The 23448-nt window shown below is 39.1% G+C and overlaps 1 protein-coding gene across 1 annotated transcript in view; it reads right to left on the bottom strand.

The window, feature by feature from the left end:
* Positions 1-2078: 2078 nt before the first annotated feature.
* The window catches only part of IQUB (IQ motif and ubiquitin domain containing), a 38392-nt gene continuing 17022 nt past the window's right edge, over positions 2079-23448 (bottom strand). The window contains exons 8-13 of the mRNA XM_044422932.1: positions 19863-20038; positions 11143-11313; positions 8994-9170; positions 7345-7593; positions 2834-3019; positions 2079-2300 (exon numbers count right to left, since the gene is read on the bottom strand). Coding sequence (XP_044278867.1) covers positions 2133-2300; positions 2834-3019; positions 7345-7593; positions 8994-9170; positions 11143-11313; positions 19863-20038 — 1127 coding nt within the window. The 3' untranslated portion in view covers positions 2079-2132. The remainder of the gene's footprint in view (positions 2301-2833; positions 3020-7344; positions 7594-8993; positions 9171-11142; positions 11314-19862; positions 20039-23448) is intronic.

The following is a 23448-nucleotide window of genomic DNA, read 5'->3' on the forward strand; positions in this document are numbered from 1 at the left end:
GAAGATGCACCATACCAAATATAGGCTGGCATATTAAGAAAACAGGTTTTATAGAAAAATTGCATATCTGAATGGTATAATTACTTTAAAATTATGATTTTTTAAATTTTTTGTGGGAAAAATGAATGTAAAGAAGTAGAAACAATTTAGCTGGCTTATTTCAAAAGGCATCATCTTTCTTAGTCTTTAAGCTACATTCACTAATTGAGAGTTACAGTTAAGGAACTGCTAAACTGTACTTTATGCTAAAACATACCATACTGCAATTCTTGCAGCTGCAGTATGCATTCTCTTTGAGCCCCACACTATGCTCTGCTGAGGAGACTAGCTCTTTACTGAACTTATGATAATTAAAATGTAGTTATGTACTGGCCTATGTATCCTTTGTACCCAATTGCACTTCTTCACCTGACTCCTGCTGTTTCAGTAGAGTGAAGGGACCTCATCCAACTCTGGGTACAGTTAACTCATGTCTAACAGGTGGTCCCAGAAATTGATGTGCATCCCTCTCCACCTTAAAGAACACACTCAACCAGCTCAACAGGGCTGAGAAACAGCTCTTTTGACACATTGCAGAAATACAGCATTCCCTCCAAGTTAACTGCAAATCACCTTATCTGCCATATTACTTCAGATTTGACAATGACAACTCTAGGTTGTGAGTGCCTGTAGATATGATTGTAAATGGATTACCGGGTTGATTGATGCAGCCACCCTGAGCTTAAACAAAAAGACAAAAAAAGAGCAACTGATAGGAACAAAGGTGAACATATTCCTAGTAGTAAACAGGAAATCCAGTCAAGGGTGCTTTGGGAATGGCATTTACTTTTCCATCCTGTGCACATGTTATGCCTCAAACATTAGTTTATTGACAGTCAAAATAGACTTATACTGCAATACCTAGTGACCCTTGGTAAGCTTTATTTTTAAAATAAATATTTAATGTATAACAAATACAGCAAGCACATTTCTTAGGAATTTCAGAAAAACTTCTTTATCTCAAGTTTTCTTCAAGAACATTCAATTACTACTGTACACTGTATTATCTGATGCAGTAAGCATTGGTATGACCTCGTTTTCTGCCAAAGAAAGAAGATGGTGTCCTTTCTAATAGATTTCTGTGACAATAAGTTGCCAAAGGTTGGTTGGTTTGCTTTGCTGTCTAGCCATCTGCAGTAAACAAGGTTAAGTAAATTCAGTGTACAATAGTATCAGACTTTTGACTTTTGTGTATGAATGTATCATTTCAATCAGTTCCATTTTCTAAAGCAACATACAAGATACATTTTAGCATCTGTGCTGTGGCTTCTGTGCTCTCAGTGGGTCTAAACAGCAGGAAAAGATTGATTTTACACACAAGAAATGCCTCTGAATGCATCAGATAAAAACTGTTCAGTCTGCAGTGATGTTCCACTAGTACATAGGGACAGAAGCAAACATTTTAGAAGTTCTTGTTCTGTGAAAGAAAGAATTGTGACACATATAGAAGTAACGTAAGGAAAAAAATAAGGTCAGTGGAATTCTTCTGATCCTTGGAAGGATTCATGTTGTGCTCAGCAGAACATGGTGGCTTTAATATTAGTAGGGTAGTGTACACACTCTGGGTTTCAATATGATTTTAAAGGAACTATTCAGCATGGAGAAACTAATTTGGGGGTGGGAATGGCACCATAGATAACTCTTTACAACTGCTAACTAAAACCAGGAGTGTATATACACTGTTCCATTGAGATCAAAGCCACCAGCCATCACTGGTTTTGCTCCCAGAATGAACCTACAATTTTGGTGTTTAATGTTGACAGTGGATAAAGTTCTAATGGTTCCTTAAATTTTGGAAAGGTGCTCTTTATGTTATCCTAAAATGTAGCTCATATCATAAATATCGAGGGGTTTTATATCCAAAAGTACTGTTTTCCTGCTAAAACATATGCATTAATAGCCGGTTTTACTGTTTGCAACAGGTTTATTTTATTAACTGTAGTTCTGTTTCTACAGAGCCTTCATGTTTGCCAATGGTCAATTAAGAAACAACAGATAATTAAGACAGAATAAGTGAATAATTCTTTATATTGAGATAAGACCAGTTCTTCTAAGCATTAGATCAGCAAACACCTTTATATATCCTGAAAATGTTAGTTTGATGGACCAGGTGTTAAAGACTTTGTTATTAAAGCTTCCTCTACATTGGTTTGCTTGTCATCTCTATGTAGAGCGGCTGCCAGCTCTGGAAACTGGGAGAAATAGTTCCTTGCAAGAATATGCTTGTGCTTTATCCTATGAATGAACACCATCTCATAAGCCTGCAAAGGGGAAAAGAGCCAAATTTAGTAAATGAAATAAAATAGTAAACTTAATCTAGTCTCTGTTGATCAAATGTCTATATGGTGAGCTTTCAAACTGTGAACATCAATGAGGCATATTTTTTCTTAATTGAAGGCAAATCAAGATACCGCAACAGAATTGCACAAGCACTCATTCTGTGCTTGCATGCATACAAGCCCCTCGGATGCATACTGGATTTCCCATTGGACTTGAAAATGGGGATAAGCACTTAGGTGAACAAGGATCCTATGAAGAAACTTTGCAAAGCAATATCCCAAGAAGAATATAGTCTGCCCTGCTCCAACTAATACAATGTGAAATTCTACAAAGGCTGGCACTAAACACAACTCAGATTTCATGAGAAGAAGCAAAAGCCCATCCAAACACTAAATAACACTTCTATGAAATGTCAGGAAAACGGCTTTTCATTTCATCAAACAGCAGAATTCTCCTGTGGGGCAGAATGTACTTAACATAACACAGAAAGAAAATTTCAGCAAAAGATTTATACCTTTTCAAGATTATTTAGTGTGAGGTGAGACTCAGCTTCATCTTTTCTGAGGAGAATAGTGTTCCAAGGAGACCATTCTTGATATTTATTCCATCTGACCATGACCAGGTCATAAAGGTTATCCCATGCACTAAGAACTGACTGAGAACCCCAGAAATTTTCAATCATATATTGTAGGTCTTGCTGCTGCAATTGGAAGTTGAGGTCAAAGAATTGAGCATATTCTATTTTAAAGCAATCATTACATCCATATAGAATTTAGCTTATATCCTGAATGAATGTTATTATATACCATGCAGTGGCTCTGAACTTTTAATTAAGGTTGAAATGCTACTGGAAAAACCCAATCTCTCTCTCTGTGATAACACTCAATCAGTTTAATTATTCCAAGACAAACATGCCTAATATGCAAGCTTAAAAATGTTTATTTTAGGCTCTCTCTGCAGATGGAAATTGTGCATTCTCTTTTGGCAGCTTTTTTGATTCTCAGCTTGTTGTTAGAACATTTTATTGCTGCTAGCCCCACACCAAATCCATGCTGTTTAAAAAGAATTAATGATTCAGTTAGTCAAATCCTCAAATATGGATTGTACACAATTCAAAGTTACAGCACTCCAAAACCAAGTACTCTCTGTTCCCAGATATATGGAGGAAAAAGCCTGAATTCTCAAGAGGGAATTTGACAAAAGATGCTGACTTTATAATTGGAATAGTTCATCAAAATCATTGCTGTGGTTTACACACTGCACAATTATGGTACAGATTATGGTACAGCAGATATTCTGCCATAAAAGGTTGAAAACCCATATAACTTTTAAGACCTATCAAGAAAAGCCTGCTAAAGCCAGTCACGCATTCATTTTAAAATATGCAGCTTAATAAAGCAAAGCAGCAACTGGAAAACCTTATGTAAGATGTCAGGAAATGGTGTGACAACCATTGACATGCTTGGAATCTGGTAATTGCGGCCATACCTTATGAGCATCAAGGTAAAGTCCAATAAAGTGTGTTTACAACAAATATTTTATTTATTTATTTATTTAAAGTTTTTGTATGCCGTCCCCTTGCTATATAGCCTCAGGACGGCTCACACAAATAAATAAATAAATAAATAAATAAATAAATAAATAAATAAATAAATACAAATGCAATTAAAACCTGGAAACGCATACAAATTACTAAGCAAATTAGCCAGGAAGATGGCAAAATATTTAGTATCACTAAACAAGCTGACCTGTGGGACCAGATTTTCCAAATATTAGCTATGGCATTTAATCAGAACTTAATTATGGCCATGAAGACTTCCTGATGCCACAATGTCTGTGTTCAGCAAGCTCTAGGACAGTTCTAGCAGCAGACTTTATAACTGCTTTGGACTGGGGAACAAATATCCATCCATTGATCTGACTGACCAGAATACAAATAATACAAATTTTCTGCCACTAGCTGTATATATGAGTTGATGAGAGGAAAGTCTACCAAATACATGCAGAGCACAGACTGGAGATAAATACTTTTCATGAAGTTTAAGATAACTGCCTATTTTTAGCAATTAAAAAATCATCTCTGAAGAGCATGATTTCTCAGTATGAAGAAACTAAACCCAGTTTAAGCAAATTGTAAGACATATATGATCCATGAAAACGAAAACTAAAATATGTGGTGCTATTAATCTTTTAAAATGTATTGCATATGTCCTAAACAGCCTGACATTTCTAACTGTGGTATATGAATATGTTCAATGGGATTTTAACCTAAATTGTAGCCTATCTGATGGCAATAATTTTATTATTTTTCTATACCCTCTAATAACCAAAGCTCTTTTAGTAAGTGTACAGGCCTGAATAAAAATAAACAAAATGAACAGTAAATGATTGAGACCGGGTTTACTGATGCAACAGAAAGAAGCCCTGAGGTACCACTGCAAGACTCCAAATAAACTATTTTTGAATTTGTTAAAAGCTTTCTGCAAGCAGGCAAACAACATAACAGGGAAAAAGCTGGGCTAGAACTTTTCTCCCTGTCATGCTAGATTTCTTCCAGCAGGAAGGAGTTTTTGGTACAAGGAGGAAATATTACAGTACAATATTACATACAATATTACCGCATACAAAAATATGTACACTGGGTAAAACTGTGTATGAGTGGGGATCTATTAAGGAAAATTGCTGGCAAAAATGTATATAGTATGTAAATATTCAAACAAAAGATGTACAACTATTCATGTAAGTTGTTTATAATTGCAAACTCACACATTTAATTTACATTTTAGTTCCAAACTCATGTGAAATGGGATGGAATAAAATAATGCTTAATAATCTGAATGTTATGGTAGGTGGAACAGAAATATGTGTCCCTTCCTACAGCTAAGCAGTTGTAGCTGCAAGATTAGGAGAGGAAGAGAGAGCAGGCTGCAGAAAGATGGTAAAAACTTCAGATAGGTCCGCAGGGCAGGAGTTTGCTATGAGGGGAAGGGGTGCAGTGTAGCAAGTAAAACTGATTTTCTCTGCAATGAAATATCTCTTTTCTGGAGCTGAGTCCAGTGTCTGCTTCTAAAGATGTGGCCTGAGAATGAAAATTGGACCCACTCCTTCTCACTTGTTTTTTATCCTTTGAGGTCTGAAATGGGAACACTGGAAAAATTATGTTTCAAAGAACGCACTCAAATCAAGGAACAGAACATGTGAGAAGACTTGATAAGCTTGTTTCAGTTCATGCTACTTTAAATTTTCTGAAGTTCATGAACCTCAAAAGGAGTGTTAAAAATAAGAAACTATAAGTAGCTTTCATATACTTCTTTTGATCAGAGAAATAAACCAGAAATACTATCCTTTCCAAGGATACATTATTTACTCACATAGAGTGGAGTATAAATCTTTTTTTCTCAAAAGAACAGCTAATTCTGTTTATATGCAATGACAAGCATGTGTGGCAGGGACTGTTACATGACATCCCCTTGGAATTTTACTAATGAGTTTCCCTGTGCCTGGCAGACACTTGGACACAATGGGGGTCGGGCCCTCCTCCATCCCCTTTCCTCCTGCCAGTATCCCACAGAAACTGCAGAAGCACTGAAGGAAGCACAGAAGGATTTGGAGGAGGCAGTGCACAGCGCAGGCAAAGGACTGTCAAATCATGGCAGGAAATGAGGGAAATGGAGCAGGGGTCTAGAGCTTCTCTATTTGCCTTCCCTTCTAAGGAAGCAAGAAGAGTAATTCATCCTCAACTCGAGCAAGATGCAGTATGTGGACCCAGCCATTTCCTTAAGCGAAGTGAAGCCACATGGCTTCCTCTTCTGCCACTTTCCCAACTCCCTAAACAGGGTTTGAGTGAGTAGCACATGGTGGAGTCTCTGCTTATGTTGGGAGAGCAGGATTGTTCTCAAGAACCCCTTGGCTAGAGTGGTCCCTTGACCCCTTTCGTGCTCCCCTTGCCAAGTGACTCTATAGGCTTTCAGCTTGACCATGACTTGGTATGTTACCTGGTTTCAGATGACACACTAAACCATGGGGGTGAAAGAGACTGCTAAACTCCACTATAAGATGTAATGAGTTGGGCTGCTTTATAAACTACCCCAGGGTGGCTTATATAAACCACCCTCCAGGAAGTAAAGGGGAGTCAAAAGACATGCTAAGAATCACCCCTCATGCCTTAGCATGTTGAGCAACCAAGTCACTGTGAGCAATCATGAAATAACAGTGAAAACTTCAACAGTATTATAGAGTGCAACTGAAGAGGGTTCTGCAAGAAAAAAAAAGTCTTTGCATTACTCCATTTATTTTCATTAGTTGAAAAATCCTTCGCTACTCATTTGTCAGAATTATATTTTTATAACTTATTTGGAATTACTTCATCTACTTCTCTAAGTCCCATTGCTTTCATTTGCCACTGATAAAGAAATTCAGCTGACTAGGCTTTTGCAATCCCTGCCTTTTGTATTCATTTGACACCAAACTCCTGTTACTACCTGACATTTAGGTTTATCTTTGCTTCACCATAAAAGGTCTGCCACCAAAACAAAACTTCAGGGTATTCTGACAAGTAGAAATTTGTAGAACTTTGAGCCATGGGGAATTTAAGCGTAAGAGGATGTTTGTAACTGGATGAAAACCACCAAGGTATTTTGGGAGAATTTGCAGTATCCATCATACCTAAACTTGCTTTTCTCTTGTAATAATATGTAATATTAAGGATAACTTAGGGGGACAGAAAACTGTATCATTTAGTAAGGTGCTAAAATTAAAAAATGTAAGACTTTATTTTACTACAACAGTAATTATAAACGTAGTGAGAAAAGTAGCTGCAAACTGCAGTATATCTTAGTTTCTCCCAGTTAGGAAAATATATTGAAAAGATAAGAATGTATATACGTGACAAAAGGTGAGTCTTCTGTAATCTAAATACTTTTATACTCTATGATTAATAAAGTTAAAATATAATGCAAATTTCTGTCATGTTTTGTACTTTTCAAATGTTAACTTTAACATCAGTATTTCCTGTTCTCTGCATACCTGTATTATGAAAGCAATCTTAGCACCATCCTTGTAATTTACTTCAGATTCACGGAGATTTTGGAGCATATGTTTGTATTTCAAAAACGCTTCCCTCTTACGAGCATCATTATCCAGCTTGCAGCACATGCGACACCGGCCAACAGTGTGTGAACTAGCAGAGACGGCAAAATCAGTAGAAGGCAAATACCGTTTGCAGCCAAGGCAAAAGTGAATGTTGTGATAAAGCCTCATTGGATCTGGTGGAACCTGCAAGGAAAACAAATATTGTAAGGTATCATAAGATTGTTTTCAAACTAGGCTGGTCCAGAAAGAGTGATCCAATTTTTCCCAGCAATAATAGCTCTCCCATTCTTTTTGAGGGAGGAAGCTCATCTGTGTGTACGTTCAGTTGCATTATTAGATCTTTTACTTCCAGTGAAATCAATGGAGAATGCCCTGATTCAAGAGAATCCATGTGCACACATACACTCACCCACAATTCAGAATTATGGTAAAAGAAACAACTATGTAATTGACAGTTGCATATTTAAATATAAGTTTGCAAAACTTCAATGCCTTATCAATTTAGTTTTATTAAACAGATGAACAGCACAAGTTTTATAATTAGTAGCAAGGCAAAAATGTATTAAATGCATAATGTGACAGAAACAACCAAGTTGTACTGGCCTACAATCACTGTTATCTCAGTGTCAACTTTAAACCCAGTCTCAATTAAAACCTGACTCAATTTGTTCCACAGTAGCTGTTGATAATTGTATGCAAAGTGACCTTTGCTAATTGAAGAAATATATATCTACAAAACAGTTCTGCTGTAGCACAGCATGCAGTCTGTCAAATGCAATCTGTTCCCTCACTCTATACAGTAAACCCAGTGATTATGAACATATTTTTGAAGATTGCTATGTGAGAATTAGTTCAAAAGGGGAAAATAGTCTGTTGAATTATATAAAACACTTTGAAAAGAATGAAAGTATCAATATGGACCACTAGGACTGTGTTACTGAGAAGATGCAGACCCAAAGATAGATGGTGCAGAAACACTGAATGGCTTAAGGAACACCCATTTGTGCCTGGCATAGCTTAATGCATTTACTTTTCTTCGGGTGAAACCTGAACTAAGCTCGCACACTTTAGCTGTAATCCTGTATGCACACAGCCTGGAAGTAAGCCCCATTAAATGCAATGAGATTGAGTCTGAGGATTGCCCTGTTACCTAGGTACTTATGTCATGAATTCATTTTATTGTTTCAAGGTTGCTTGGTATTTCTCTTTCCTTCTTACATGGTGTGAATTAGCATTCTTTGTGCAACAATAATAACCGATACGTAGCTTTAATATAGTGCCTTCATATACAATGGGTTGTATCCATTGTTAGAGTAGATGTACTTAGAGTGAACTGAATAGGACTTAAGTTAAACGACCACTACTCCTAGTATAGCTCATATTAACTCCCTTATTTCTCTATCGTTATCCTTGGAGCATAAGAAATTTCTTATTGCAATATTAACTGAATAGGGAAAGTATTAATTTATCTGTTATCCACCAATTCAACTGCCTCTGGGTAGCCTCTTTAGAGTATGGAGTTTTGCTTAGCTAAAAATCAGATTATCATAAACTGGTAATAAATGTAGCAAAAGGAAAAATACCTTGAGATATCTAGCAACTTGAGGGTTAAAAAGTGGTGTTTTAATATACTGAAGAAACAGTGTACATATCCTTTGTCGAAGTCCTTGTAAATTACATTCCTTCACAGCCCTCATCATGAGGTCTGCTTCTCTGTCAATTAATTCCACTATCTCATGTGTGAGTTTACAATTGTGTTCCTGTAAAGGGAAACAAAACATTTAGCAAAATATGTGCACAGAACTGACAGTAAATTTGATAAGATAAGATACATGCCCCAAGGCATATTAAAGCTCAGCTCTTTTGGAAATGTGACATCAAAAAAAATACGGAATAATACATCATTCTTGCTCAGTGGAGTAGCTTCAGCTGGTTTCTGTTATGGACTGGAAGGAGGAATAATAAGTGATAGGCCACTACTAGTCAGTATGAACCTTCTGACACATCTGCAGGGAGTTTCTGAGCCCTACTGCCAAGGCTAGGTTTACTCCTTCCCAAATGTCCTATGGTCAGGACTGGCTGGTCAGTAAATGTATCTATTAGGTTGGATGCTGCTTTTTATTTTTATTTCATTTTTGTTATGTGTTTTATTTTACTGTCACATAAAATATAGCTTTGGTCAATGCTAATTGTGCCTGTAAGTTGTCTTTCATGCAGAAAGGATGGCTAAGAATCAGATCAAATTGTCAACTACTCCCTTCAGTCAAGTCCTGGGAGGGGACACAACCCTAACTGCAACCCTAAAAGGAAGGTGCCTTGAATGTTCTTTTCAAAGCCAAGAAACACAGAACTTAACAAAACACCTTGTGAGATTCCTAAAAATACAACTGGCATCTTTGTAGCCATGTGGTCCTTTGCATGGGAAAGAGTTTATTGACATTCTCTGTTTAGTTAAGTGCATTGCCCAAATATAAAATAAGAGTTTATTTGGAAAGGAAAGCAGAAAAAACACAGAAAGGCAACATGCACATCTGGAGAAATTAAAGTGATAGCCCCACAGTAAATCTAATCTGACTTGTTACATGTTACCTGCTTGAATGCAGCCTTGGGCTCCATCACATATGCAGAGTTAATTGCAGAAAGGTTTGCTTGAAAGGCAGCATCTTGGCCTCTATTTAGATGTTACATGGAATGCTCCTTGGAAGGGAATGATGGGGAACCTGAGCTCTCTAAACTCTAGCTCCTTAGCCAGCATATCAGAAGTCGCATCATTCACTTTCCTAATGGCTCTAAACCTGTATCTCGAAAGAGCCGCTGTGTTTGAACCAGTTTGCTTATTCTTAGAGAGAGCTTAGGTTTTTAGATATGTATCACAGAATGTTAGGTAAACAAATGCAGCTGCCCCAGCATGGTGTCAACATACTAGACATTGTTTGCGACACTGTTGCACTTCATCAGAATATAGGGGTTTTCACAGTTACCATTCAGGATGCCAGAAATTACTAGCTGTCAGAAATGTTAATGATTTCTACATCCACTGTTCACTGACTTTCAACACCTGCCTGTCCAGTCTAGATCAAATGTATGGTATTATTACATGCATGAAGTATTCACTGACTACAGTGAATGAGAACGTCTATCACCCAATGAAAAAAGGAGGTGAAGGGAGCCCAACCCATATTGGAACTATATGGTAAAGGGTGAAGCCCCTCTACTTTCCAAATTAGGAACCTGATCCGAATTGACTCCCCCACACACCAGCCATGTATATTTAAAAGGACACTCATGCAATTGCTAACCATGTGAACAAAACATTAGTCTGGCTATGAGACACAGAGAAATCAAAGGAACTTACTTCCTGATTCAGTGTGTTCAGAAAAACGCACTGGCTCTTTTGAGATACAAGTTTAAAGCCATTAGGAAAGTGAGTGGTGCCACTTAAGTGTGACTTCTGACATGCTGGCTAAGGATTCAGTGTGCTCAGAAATTAAAACTGCAGTAGTAGACCACAATTTTATGCAAGCAAGTCCCATTAGGTTCAGTAGGCCTTACTCAATAGGTAACTATGCTTAGGAGTTCAGCCCTAATTTCTTAATTCAGTAAGCAATCAGTATACACTGTACAAAACACAGATGGTGGCTCATGAGTGCAGAATAGCCCTTTCAAATACTCAGCACTTGCTGACATGCTCTGTGTGATCTCAGAGAGTTTCTTTAAAAGCTTGAAACATACCTTCACTGTATGCTTCAGTGTTAGCAGCACATCTAGACGCTCATCTTGGGGAAGGTTCTTCATGCTAATGCTGCGGTAAATTTCAAGCAGTTCCCTGGCACGCAGTGTGAACTGTGTATCCATCTCTGTGGTTTTGCCATCAAAGGCTTTCCATTTTTTTGGTGCTGCACACTTCAGAAACATTTTGTATCATTGAGTTAGAATGAATGGATGGACAGAAGAAAGAAGTGCAAAGCTCAAAAGTTACCCTTAGAAATTCATTGAGTTCTTCTAAACACTTGACACTTGGCAAAAGAGTTATCTGAAGAACCACTGCTATCCCAAGAAACTTGCAGCTATTTGAAAAATGTGGAACATTTTCTTTTAATTTTTACATTTACCACTCACATTCAGTGGGTTTACTGTAAAATCATGCTTTCTGATAAATGTAAAATCAGACCATAACTGAAAACAAGCAAGAAAGAGGCCATTTGCTCTTCTGGATTACTTTTGTGGATAAATCACAGGTTGCTGCCAGAATATAGCTAAAAATGTTTCCCTCATTAGAATTACAGATTACATAGTAATCCAGCAGATGATCCAGCTCTCCTGCTCCATGGCTGTACACAGAGCTATGCCCTTAGAGGAGGCACTTCAATTGTTGATCCTTCCTGCTCCACTGCACTGCCCTGAAGAAATCTTGGAAGAGAAGTTAAAGAGGGAAAAATAGGGTGGAGCATGAGTGAGGGGAAAGAAAGAAGGGATGTTTACATTTGGTTGATCCAAAAGTCTCTTCATTGCCATTCCCACCCACTCTTTGGGAAGTAACCTAGAAAGCCAAAAGGTACATCTAGCTGCACATATTTTAAATGAAGGATGGAAGAGTTGTAAAAGTCTCTGTGCTCCTTCTGCCCTTCCTAGCTATTGGTTGCAGAGTTTTGGCTAGACAGAGGACTCTGAACTCAATTTCACTCTCAGAACCGTCTGTTCCTTAGAACTACACTTGGTTCATTGAAGATGAAGGTGAACAAATAGCACTTTCTAAATGCATCAAGGCTGCTAAAACTCTTGAGTTATGGAAACTCTTAATTCTTTTCTGGAAATAATCAATGTTCTACCAATATTCTACTGGAATGTAATGACTACTGACAAACAAGTCCATGCTGAGTTTCTACATATTGTAGTGGTATTAAACATAAATCTTATGCCAGAAAAAATGCCATTGTCATTTGGTTGTTGTTCTACCTGAAAGTAGCCTCATGAGATATTAGCACATGTCAATGGAGAACAAATATTCAGAATAATGAAAGTAAATTGAAGCCATTTTGAATTTATAGTCAGGTGGCTGGGGGTGAGTTGATGAGATAGGATGGGACAAATAAAGTTTCCTTCTAGGAAATTAATTTTAGATATACCTGAGCACAAACAACAGTCATTTTAAAGTTTGACTTAGGAAGAATACAGTTATGTCCTGGTACTATGTATTGTAGGTTCTATGCAGTAGCATAATATGGAGATGCATAATATACCCTCAGAGGGAATTGGAGGCAAAAGAATTATAATAAACAAAGTCACCTCACCCTTGTATGCTTTTGTTATTTGAAGGCAGCATTAGTCTTTCTATTAAGCTCCTTGTATATAAAATAAATGCTCAGCTCAGGGTGACAGATTACTTTCCAGCAAAGACAAAGGGTAGGATGACAGGTGAGCAAGGGTGGTGGCGATATCAGGAGATAGCCAGTTCTTGTGTCAATATTTGCTCTCTCCTTTCCCAGCCTGTTCAGTAAACTTCAGGCAGAACAGATTAGCTCAAGGGTTCCTTCCTTCACACTCCCAAACCAAACCCTCCCTTCTCCACCCTCTGTGCCTTGACTGTTCATACCAACAGATTTAAAAAGAGAGGGACAGATTATGCCCTTTGCTATTCTGAGCTCAAGAAGCACTATTCCCAGCTTTGCTCCTGTGCATACAAAACTCAAATGTAAAGCCAGAGTTTCCTCTTGGTAGCACAAATCTGTAGACAGTTAGGAATGATCTAATTTTCAAGTTATGTAAGCACAAATAAATAAATAGGTGCTCATAAGAGAGAATTTGACAGATTCTTAGTAGGTTTAGTTCTATAATTAAATGAGGGGCTGATAATTGGAACTGATGGGTGGAAGCCAAAACTGATTTAAAAATCTGACAGGAAGCAGGTTTGTCTAAATAATGAAGTACTGAATCTTTCAATTAGAGCTAGTAAATGCCAAAACAATCAGAAACAGAGGACTGTTGCTCTAGCATTTCTAAAGGTTTATTAGTTTGCTTCCCCATGCATGCAGGATAAAGCAAACTGTTCATTAAGTATTATAAGTCTATAGGATGGCAGTCAAAGCCGTTGTTGTCTTTTAAAGTCAGTGTTCACAGATGACTTTTTATGTTCAACCAACCAGTTTTAATTTACTCAGCTGAGAAACTGTCTCTTCAGTCTTGTAGCTTAATACATACACATAGACATACGCTCACACAGAGTTTAAACAGCATAGGTTTGGATCCAAAAAGATGCTATAGAGCACTGAAGATACTTCTGTTCACACAAGTGAATGTCTCTGCTTCCATCAGCCTCTCCCAGCTGAAGCTCCGTACACTACTCAACAAAGTGTTCCAGTCAGTTCCCCAAAGCCTAGAAGCAGGCAGCTGAAGTTAGGGGGCTGAAAAGGGAGGAGTGGATGGGATACCCCAACATGCAATCTGAAATCTCCCCATATTCTTTGGATACAAGCTACTGCTCAGTTGGGATTCTTCTGCTTATGTTAAACATAGTGTTTAGAGGGTCACAGAACTTTTCAGAGCTCCAGCTCCAACCTTGGAAAAGTGCTCTAACCTCAGATGGTTGGAGCGCCCTTCCCCACTTGCAGTCAGTGTGGAAAGAACTGCACTGGCTGTTTCTTCAAGACTGAAGAATGACTTGTGAGTAGAGGTTTAGGGAGCATCTTGGGGGACAGGGAGAAGAGAGACTGCACTGTCAAGATGCAACATATTGTCAGTGCCTCCGCCTCCTTGTCTCTCCTGTTGAAGTACTGCAATTAGCCAAAATCAGCAGTGTAGCTGTCCTGCAAAGCAGGAAGAGCTCCTCCAACCATGCACGGGATGCCCATTGTCGTCTGAATTTGGAGGGCTACAGGCATCCACACAGGACTGCACAATACATCCATTTAAAAAGTTAATGTTTCCTTTCATCCATAGCCAAAACCATTTTGTTTTGGGGACTCTTTTATAAGCTCAAAAACTATGCAAGAAATTTTGAATATCCCCAATTCTTTTGCCAGCTCTGCCTTTCTGCCTTTTAGTTTGGCGGCTAAAAATGGAATTTACAATAATCCTGTTATCTAAATTGCTTCAGAGAGCAGGTTTATTGTAAATTGCATTCAGTTGGCAGCATATGAATGCAGAACAGGGTATTGGAATGGGGAGATACACCCAAAATTAGGAGAGATAGAAGGGATGTAATGAAAAATTACACAAAATAAATAAAGACAATTTGGAAATAAAATAACAAAACATATAACAATGTAGTTGAAAAGTATTTGGTATTATTTGCAAGGCTATTTTTGTAGATGTCTGATAATTTTGTTTAGGCGATCTGGCAGTGGAAGCCTAGATCTTAATTGTAATTTTAAATTGATCCCATGTAGTACATGGTCCCACAAAACTGGAAAGGATGTCAAAGGTACCTCCAATGAGTGGCCATTCACCTCTGCTTAAAACTTCTAACAAAGGCACATCCACTGCCTTTCAAGGCAGCTTTTTGGGTATTTGAAGATGGTATCATGTCTTCTTAATTATCTCTTCTTCAGGCTTAACATACCTAAGTCGTTCAACTTGCTTCAACTCTCTAGGATCAGGAGCCTCAACATCATTGTCACCATCTTCTTTGAATATTTTCCAGTGTGTTAATATCTGTCTTAAAATATGATGGCCAGAACAGGGCACTGAATTCTAGAAGAATGTGCGACTAAAGCAGAGTATAGTGATATGATTTCTTCTTCTGGTCTACTTCCTGTGTTCTAGATCAGTAGATCTACTTGTCCAGATGCAGTCTAAATTGTATTAGCTTTTTTAGCTGCCAGATTGCACTGCTGTTTTGTGTCTAGATGCTTTTCCCAGCTACTCCCAAGTGTCACCCAACCTGCACTTGCGCACCTATTTTTTCCTACCTAAACACAGAACCTTACATTTTATCTCTGCTGAAATTCATGCTGTTCTCTATCCTGTCAATATTACACTGAATCCTGATTTGTGAGGTACTAACTATCCCACCAAGTTTGGTGTCATTTGCAAATTTGATCAGCACTCCCCCCCCCCTCCGCACATACACACTCTTTTACATCCATGTCATTTCAACCCCATTGGGTCCAACTCCCTGCCGTTGCAGGACTTAAGTTCACACCATCCCACTCAGATAGCTGCCCAGTTTCTTTTTGAATATCTCTAGCGTGGGAGAGCCCACAACCACTCTAGGCAACTGTCCTATTGCTCTGACAATGAGGAAACTTTTCCTGATATCTAGCCTGAATCTGGGTTGTTGCAACTTGAACTGATGACTTGGTGTCCTACACTCTGGTACTAGTGAGAAGAGATCTCGACCTTCCTCTTTGTGACAACCTTTGAGGTACTGATAGCAGGATATCATGTCCCCACTCAGTCTCCAGTTCTCTCAGTCTGTCCTCACAGGACAGTGTTTCCAAACCCTGGATCTTTTTTGTTCTAGTCTCATGTAACAGTGGAGTTTCCTGCTAGGTGACTGCCTTAGGCAAACTTCTCTATATGAAACTGAAATAGGCTGAGTACCATCCTCTTCTTTACCGTGTCCAATACAAGAAATGAACTTTTTTTCAAAAATGGTCAATAATGTGAGGGCTGGAAAATCAAGTTAAGGCCATGGGACTAGGGTCCATACCCATGCATTTCTTTTTTTCTGACAGCACCAATAGCAGCTTTGGGAAAGGGGAAATTTAGAGAAAATGGCAGGTGGGAAAAGGGACTGTGATTCAGGCTTCTCTGTAGCTATTATTTTAAAACTGTAATTAAAGTCCTATAATTATAGATTCCATGCATCACATCTAGTGTGGTCCTAAGATCCTGGGTTTATGCACCCAGCTTCTTCAGATTAATAGTTTGAAGTCAGACTGCTGTCATCTTTCCTGTCTCCCAGACATGCAAAATTGGGGTCATCTTACATTTTGACTTTTCCTCCCTGTATTCCAAAATTTATTTGTTTGTTTGTTTATTTAAAACTTTTATATGCCATCAACACATGCCTCGACATTTTGGGACGGCTTACGAATGTACAATTAAAACCAATAAAATAATGACAATTCCATACAATTATATAAAAACAAAAACAAAAAAGCGAAGGTTAATGATAAAATATTAACTTTTAAAATAGCAATTAAATAAAAAGGTTTTTACCAGGCACCAAAAAGAATATAAACTCGGCGCCAGGCGCACCTCTCCAGGGAGCGCATTCCATATTCTGGGCGCCACCACAGAGAAGGCCCTGCTCCGGGTAGTTGTTCTTTTTTTCTCCTTTACAGAGGGCTCCCAGAGCAAAGCCTCTCCCACTTAAGGGGCGTGAGGGCATGTAAGGGAAGAGGTGCTCCTTCAGGTAACCTGGTCCCAAGCCTTTCAGGGCTTTATATGTTAAAACCAGCACCTTGAATTGGGACCAGACTTCAACTGGGAGCGAGTGGAGCTGGTAGAGGACTGGTGTTATGTGAGAGTAACGGCCGGTCCCCGTCAGCAGCCTGGCTGCTCTGTTCTGTACCAGCTGAAGTATCCAGAACTTTTTCAAGGGCAGCCCCATGTGGAGCACTTTGCAGTAATCCAAGCAGGAAGTTACCAGAGCATGTATCACTGTTGCTAGGGAGTGCTCATCCAGGTAAGGACACAGCTGATGGATCAGTCGAACTTGTAGAAAAGCACTCCTTGCCACCGCCGCCACCTGGAACTCCAGTGACAGCTCTGGGTCAATGAGTACTCCCAAGCTGCGGACCCTGTCCTTTAGAGGGAGTGCTACCCTGTCCAGGAGTGGGTCAAAATCACCTACCTGAAGACCTGCACCGCCCACCAACAGGCCTTCCGTCTTATCTGGATTGAGGCTCAGTTTATTGGCCCTCATCCAGCCCATTATCTCAGTCAGGCACCAGTTCAGTACAACCACTGCCTCACCTGGAGCAGATGTAAATGAGAGGTAGAGCTGGGTATCATCAGCATACTGATGACTCTGCAGCCCAAACCTCCTGATCACATCTCGCAGCAGTTTCATATGGATGTTAAATAGCATGGGCGACAAAATAGAGCCCTGTGGGACTCCATGGCAAAGCTGCCATGGCGCAGAGCTATAGTCCCCCAGCACCACCATCTGGAATCGGCCGGCCAGATAGGAGTGGAACCACTGTCACGCAGTGCCTCCTACTCCCAAGTCAGCCAGCCTATCCACAAGGATACTATGGTCAATGGTATCGAAAGCCACTGAGAGATCCAGGAGAACCAACAGGGACACACTCCCCCGTCCCTCTTCCTGCACAGGTCATCATACAGGGCGACCAAGGCGGATTCAGTACCATAACCGGGTCTGAAGCTGGACTGAAATGGATCCAAATAATCAGTTTCATCCAAGAGTGCCTGGAGTTGTCCTGCCACCACCTGCTCTACCACCTTGCCCAAAAATGGAATATTGGCCACAGATCTAAGTTGGTGGCCACCTCTGGGTCCAGGGATGCCCTCTTCAGGACAGGCCAGATCACTGCCTCCTTCATATACCTGCTAATCCCTTCCCTGGCTTCATATCCTCCATTTCCAAAATCCACTTCCTTTGCCTAATTCTCTTATTCCTGTCTTGGGATGCAAACCTATATTAACCTGTTACAAAGACACCCACTGAACTCAGTTTTAGATAAACATATCTAAGAAATGGGTGCCAGGCCTTAAATCGTGCCAATGAGTTTGTCAATCCCATGTGAACTGCAGCAGTCAAATACTCTTCCTCCACATGGAGGTATAACTTTATATAGTTGAGGCTTCCATTATATCCTGCTCAGGTTAAAAGACTGCACATAATCCTGGGCACTTCTGAAGGTGATTGCTTGCAGCCTGCAAACAGCAGCAGAATCTGTATCCCACTCTGATATACTTTTTGCTTGTGCCAGAAAAACAGTAGCCTCTTTTATCCACTATACTATTCTTTATATGATCTGATTTTAATCCAAAGCACTGATCAATTAGTTGCTTCCTACCTCTAAATTCTCCTCTTTTAATATCACAGTGACCAAAACTTATACTGAAGAATAGTTCTTCACAGAACCAGAATATGAAGAACAAAATGTACCAATTAACAAATTCAACAGAGTATTTTGAGCTGATCCAGTTGCTCTCTGAAGGATACTACCACTGAATGACTCTTATACCAGTACAGCACTATAGAGGATAACAACTTAAACTTGCAATTCACTTATTAAACCAAACAGTAAATGCCAAATGACTTGAAGTTTAACTTACTTGTATCCATTTAGTATTTCACAGATACTGGAATCAACCAGTCTACTAAATCACTGTTGTTGGGTTGAATTGTATAAGGACCACTCATACAGCCCTTTTAATGTAGCAGGATGTGTGCTGAAAGATGCACACTGCATCTATAGTGAAACAAGCATCTGACAACTCTTCCATGCTTTCAGATGATAGCTCACTACGCCACTGCTTGAGCCAATTTAGATGTTTGCAGTGACGCGTTCACTGGTGATCTTGGACGTGATCAAGCATTGTGATGCTATCTTTGTTTGCAGTATACAGCAGGACCCCAGAAGGAGGAACAGGGGCATTAGGGAAAAGATAGTTCTTCTCGCTATGCATGAAGAAAGCAAGATGCAGATAGGCGCTTCACAGGACTGCAGCATAGAATTTCCATTGAATGTCATTATGAAACCTCTTTAGGCAAGTCATGTTGTCAAGCCATATGTGGCAAACTGAAGCCTCATTGCACCACATCTTTAAGCATCCTGAGCAGAAGATGCAAAGCAGGGAAACAAAGAGGTTTCCGGCACTAGGTGTCCCCGTTGGTGTTCTCCCCATATAAAAAGAACAGAATTGTTGCTATAATCCACTTTGACTTTTCCCTAACCCTAACTCCAGTAATTCTGGGATCAACCACTGAGAACACAAATATATTAAAAGTTGATTTTTTTAAAAAAAAAAGCATGGAAAGTAACAATTCTTCATTATAGTCCTAATGCAAAATCTAGACTACCATGCATCTCTGAAACAGCCTGATCTGAAACTGAAAATTGTAAGAAAGTCCATCTATGCAAGTTGTCTTAGAATGTAAGCTCAAAGATGTATGAATGAGTTTACTGTAAAACACTTAGCCACTCAAGCATCTAATGTAGAACTAATTGAAAGTTGTATTGTGCACAGTATTCACTATAAGATGACACAAGCAGATTAAGATGTAAGTTGTGGTTTCTCTATTCTTAGGTGAAAAGAAGTGCCTATCAATCTTTATGGGGATACAGAAAAGCTTTTAATAACTGTACATAATGGCCAATTTTACTGCAAGGCAGGCATAAAGTCCACAAATCATATCTTCAACTGGTCAAGTTAATTACTATGCTTTTCTTCGGTCTGCTGCCAGTTTATTGATGTTAATTCAAGTTTTGAACTCTGGGTACATTTCGTATTCTGAATGAAATTATAGCACTGACCTTTTCCAAAAAGAACAGGACTGCTTTCTCTTGGTTCTCTTCATCTGCATTTATTTTGTGCCTTCCAATGGAAGCAATCAGCTGGGCCTCCTTTTCTAAAAGTCCACAGAGAGCTGCTTTCCGTTCAGCTCCAGTGAAAGTGCTGTTGATGCGCTCAAGCTCTTCTTGCCTCCATACTGTATCAACACAAAGACAGATTATTTCTTTCTTTCATCTTATCTCCTCTGATTTAGCTTCCACATGGCATCAATATGAAATGTACTCTTTATGTTAGCTTGGTGCTTAAGCAGTGATGAAAAGAGATTGTGTGTCATTCTGGTACTCTAAGCTTAAAGATATACACTGCAAAAATGAGTTGTTTCGTGTGTGTGTTTGACTTCTTCAATACCTGCTGGTATTTTGTACTTGTTGATGCCTGCCCACCTTTGCCATAGTCCTTAATATACTAGGATAGCCAAGCATACAAGAAGAACTGTGTGGAAAGCTTGCTTCAAGGATTATATGTACTTATGGATCCCCATGGTCCATGGAGTTGTGCATCCCCTGTTCCTTCTCTGCATATCATATGGCAGTGGTTACTTGCCACAAGCCAAATCTCAAGAATTAGACAGTGTCACCACAGCACACATTCTTGTACATATGCAGCTTCCCATGTCCCTAGCTCAGAAACAGGCAGCAACACAGCTAGAGACAAGGAGGCATGTAGGCATATCACTGTGCTAGGCTACCTTTCCTCTCAGCATGGCACAAGCCCTCATCACCTGCATTATTTTCGCTACTCATTTCATCTGATGTCAGTGCATGTGCCCCAGATCTGGTACTGGTTAGCAGTTATTCTTTACCATTTGAGATCTTCTTTTGGCAGAGAGTTCTTCAAAAAGTTTGCTTTGGCAATATAATGCCAAAACAAGAGAAGCTACCCTGCACATTGAGTGGAGAGAGGACATGATCCTCAAAACATTTCTAAATGTGAAGCATGTGCTCACGTGACTCAAAATAGGTGCTGTTGCTCTTTTTCATAATGAACTCTGAACCGGTTTGAACAAAATACTTTATTCAACATATCAACAGATGCAAGCATCCCTGTCTATGTGTGAACTGCGGAATTATGGCTGGTGACAGCAGTAATCCCTGTAATTGCAAGTGCAGTGGGGAAGCATGTCATTCTGTGATGACAGGAATTACTGCTCACCGTATTTGTGATCATCTGGCTCATGTGGTACATTTATCCAGCAACAGAAACAAAAAGAGTTTTGAGAAAACTTCTTTTTAGAACTCATCTTTAATGTGTGAATTAATCCAGTTACATATTGCACCACTAACGTTCCTTATGTCCTTCAATCAATATCCCATACAGCTATCTGAATACATGTAGTATTTACACTGCAATTTTATGAACATTACATTGCTTAAAATGAGATTGCTATGCATTCACAATGCTATAACTAAAAAACTGCATTTGTCCTAAACAGTATCCCAATGCTGTTATTATACACTGCAAAACCAGCACATTAAAATGAGAATACAGCATTCTATTACTGGAGCATTGATAAATGAGACAAATACTTCAAGCAAGACCATAAATTATCCAATTAGGTTTCTGTGCCAAGGTTAATAATCTCCTTAGGAACAGAGAATGTCATTTTTCTACACATGGAACTACAGCAGCTGGAGACAGAACCAATGGATGTGCATTATTTTTAATAGCTCCTTGGATAGGAACAAGAACACAATATTCTGAATTCTCCAGCTGTCTGATAAAGTAAACTATGCCAGTGAAATGGGCAAATTCTTGGAACAGAAAAATAAATTGTCTGCATACTCAGTGGGGTGGTTTTGCTGTAGTGACAGGTAATTTGGCATCCTCACAAAACACAGATGCACAGAAATTCAAATTCAAATTAAATCCACTAATCCTCTTGGAGCTGCAAGTGATTGAGAAACTTGATCTAGAAACAGTTAAAGCATATGCTTCAGTACAGTGCTGGTTGCGGGTTTTTGAGGTTCTTTGGCAAAACACCCTCAGTAGAGTACTCTTCTTCAGCCTACCTTCTCACCAGCACTGTTGTCAGCTCCTCCTCTTCAGCCTCATTGTAGCTACTATCTGCCTCCTTGACAGGCAGAAAGCAAATGTGCATGCAGGAAGTAATATCTGCTGCTTCTCCTTTACAGCGCCACTGCTATGTGGACCACAGTGAAAGGTGGATGAACAAGCAAGAAGCAATGGTAAAGAGGGGCAGACTTGGGGAATCTCATGAGGGTGTAGACCTTCAGCAGCTGCCCAACAATACTGATCTTGAACACCAGCCTTGCTTAAGTGAACTCCTATTGCTTCCTAAACTGCAAATTCCCAAGATGGAACATTAACTTCCTACTGATCTTTTATAGGTACACTTTGACAGAGTCAAGGTGCACTTGTCATAAGAACAATTGCAATTTGATCCAAGTTGTTTCTACACTTGCAGAAAGGAAGGGAAAGGGTGCTGAGCAGCCAATGGATTTGGATAGTGGTCCATTTCTTTAAGAAGAATCTTTATATTACTTCCACCAGAGAACTAATCAGCTGTTAATAAACATCTGCAATCTTCCTGTGAGCATCTCTTCCTACCATGATCTAGCCAGTAAATTCTCACAACTAAATCTCTCCTGTAAATTAGGTCCCACTATTGGGCTCCTTTTAGCTCCTTACCTAACACACACAGGAGCTTGCTACCCATGCCCTACCCATTCTTCACTTTCCCTTAAACATTTCAAGAGACTTAATAGCAATGGCTGAAGAAACCATGCAGAAGGTGATATAAAGGGAGTGCAACCAAGAAATGGAAGGGCATTGTTAATCGCAGCATTATCAGCTTCACTCCTCTTTTCAGAAGTGGTAATACTGCTCTGCCAGTTCACACTTGTCAGGATGCTGCTGTAATGAAATTATTCTACAAAACATAAACATTATCACAAACCAGGCTTTCAAAAAGACAGGAAACAATAAAGAAAACAGAATGCAGGAGTTTGGCAGGGATGCCATCTAGATCTTCCATAATAATGGAGTTAACATATGACAGAATCTGGTGAGTCAGCCGATGCATTGTGAATTCCAGTGCAAAGGAATGGAATAAAAGGCAACTTTGACTGCTTCTAGACACAGCACTTTTAATACTATCATTCAAATTGCTTTTTTTGTGGAAAGAAAAGAGAAAGAAGTAGTGGGAAAAGACAGGAGAGTTACAAGATGAAAACAATGACATCTGGATCTCCTGTAAATTTCCAGAATTAAGCAGGGTAATTGTATAATAAAAGTTTCCTAGGGAAGTATCCTTAATGCATTATATATTTATTCATTGGAGAATTTATAAACTGCTATTTCAGAGCAGTGTACAACAAATAAAACACTAAATACAAAAATAGAATAAAAACAAATACACCAGTTAAAAAGTGGCTGAAAGAGAAGACCGAGGGGTGATATGATAACACTCTATTTATTATTTATTATTATTTATTTATTTAGTAAACTTCTATGCCTCCCCATTTGCCGAAGCCTCGGGGCGGCTTACAACAATAAATACATATTAATCATATAAAAACAATATAA

This window comes from Varanus komodoensis, unplaced genomic scaffold, assembly GCF_004798865.1.
Source record: "Varanus komodoensis strain SLA01 unplaced genomic scaffold, ASM479886v1 scaffold13_1, whole genome shotgun sequence".
NCBI classification, from domain to species: domain Eukaryota; kingdom Metazoa; phylum Chordata; class Lepidosauria; order Squamata; family Varanidae; genus Varanus; species Varanus komodoensis.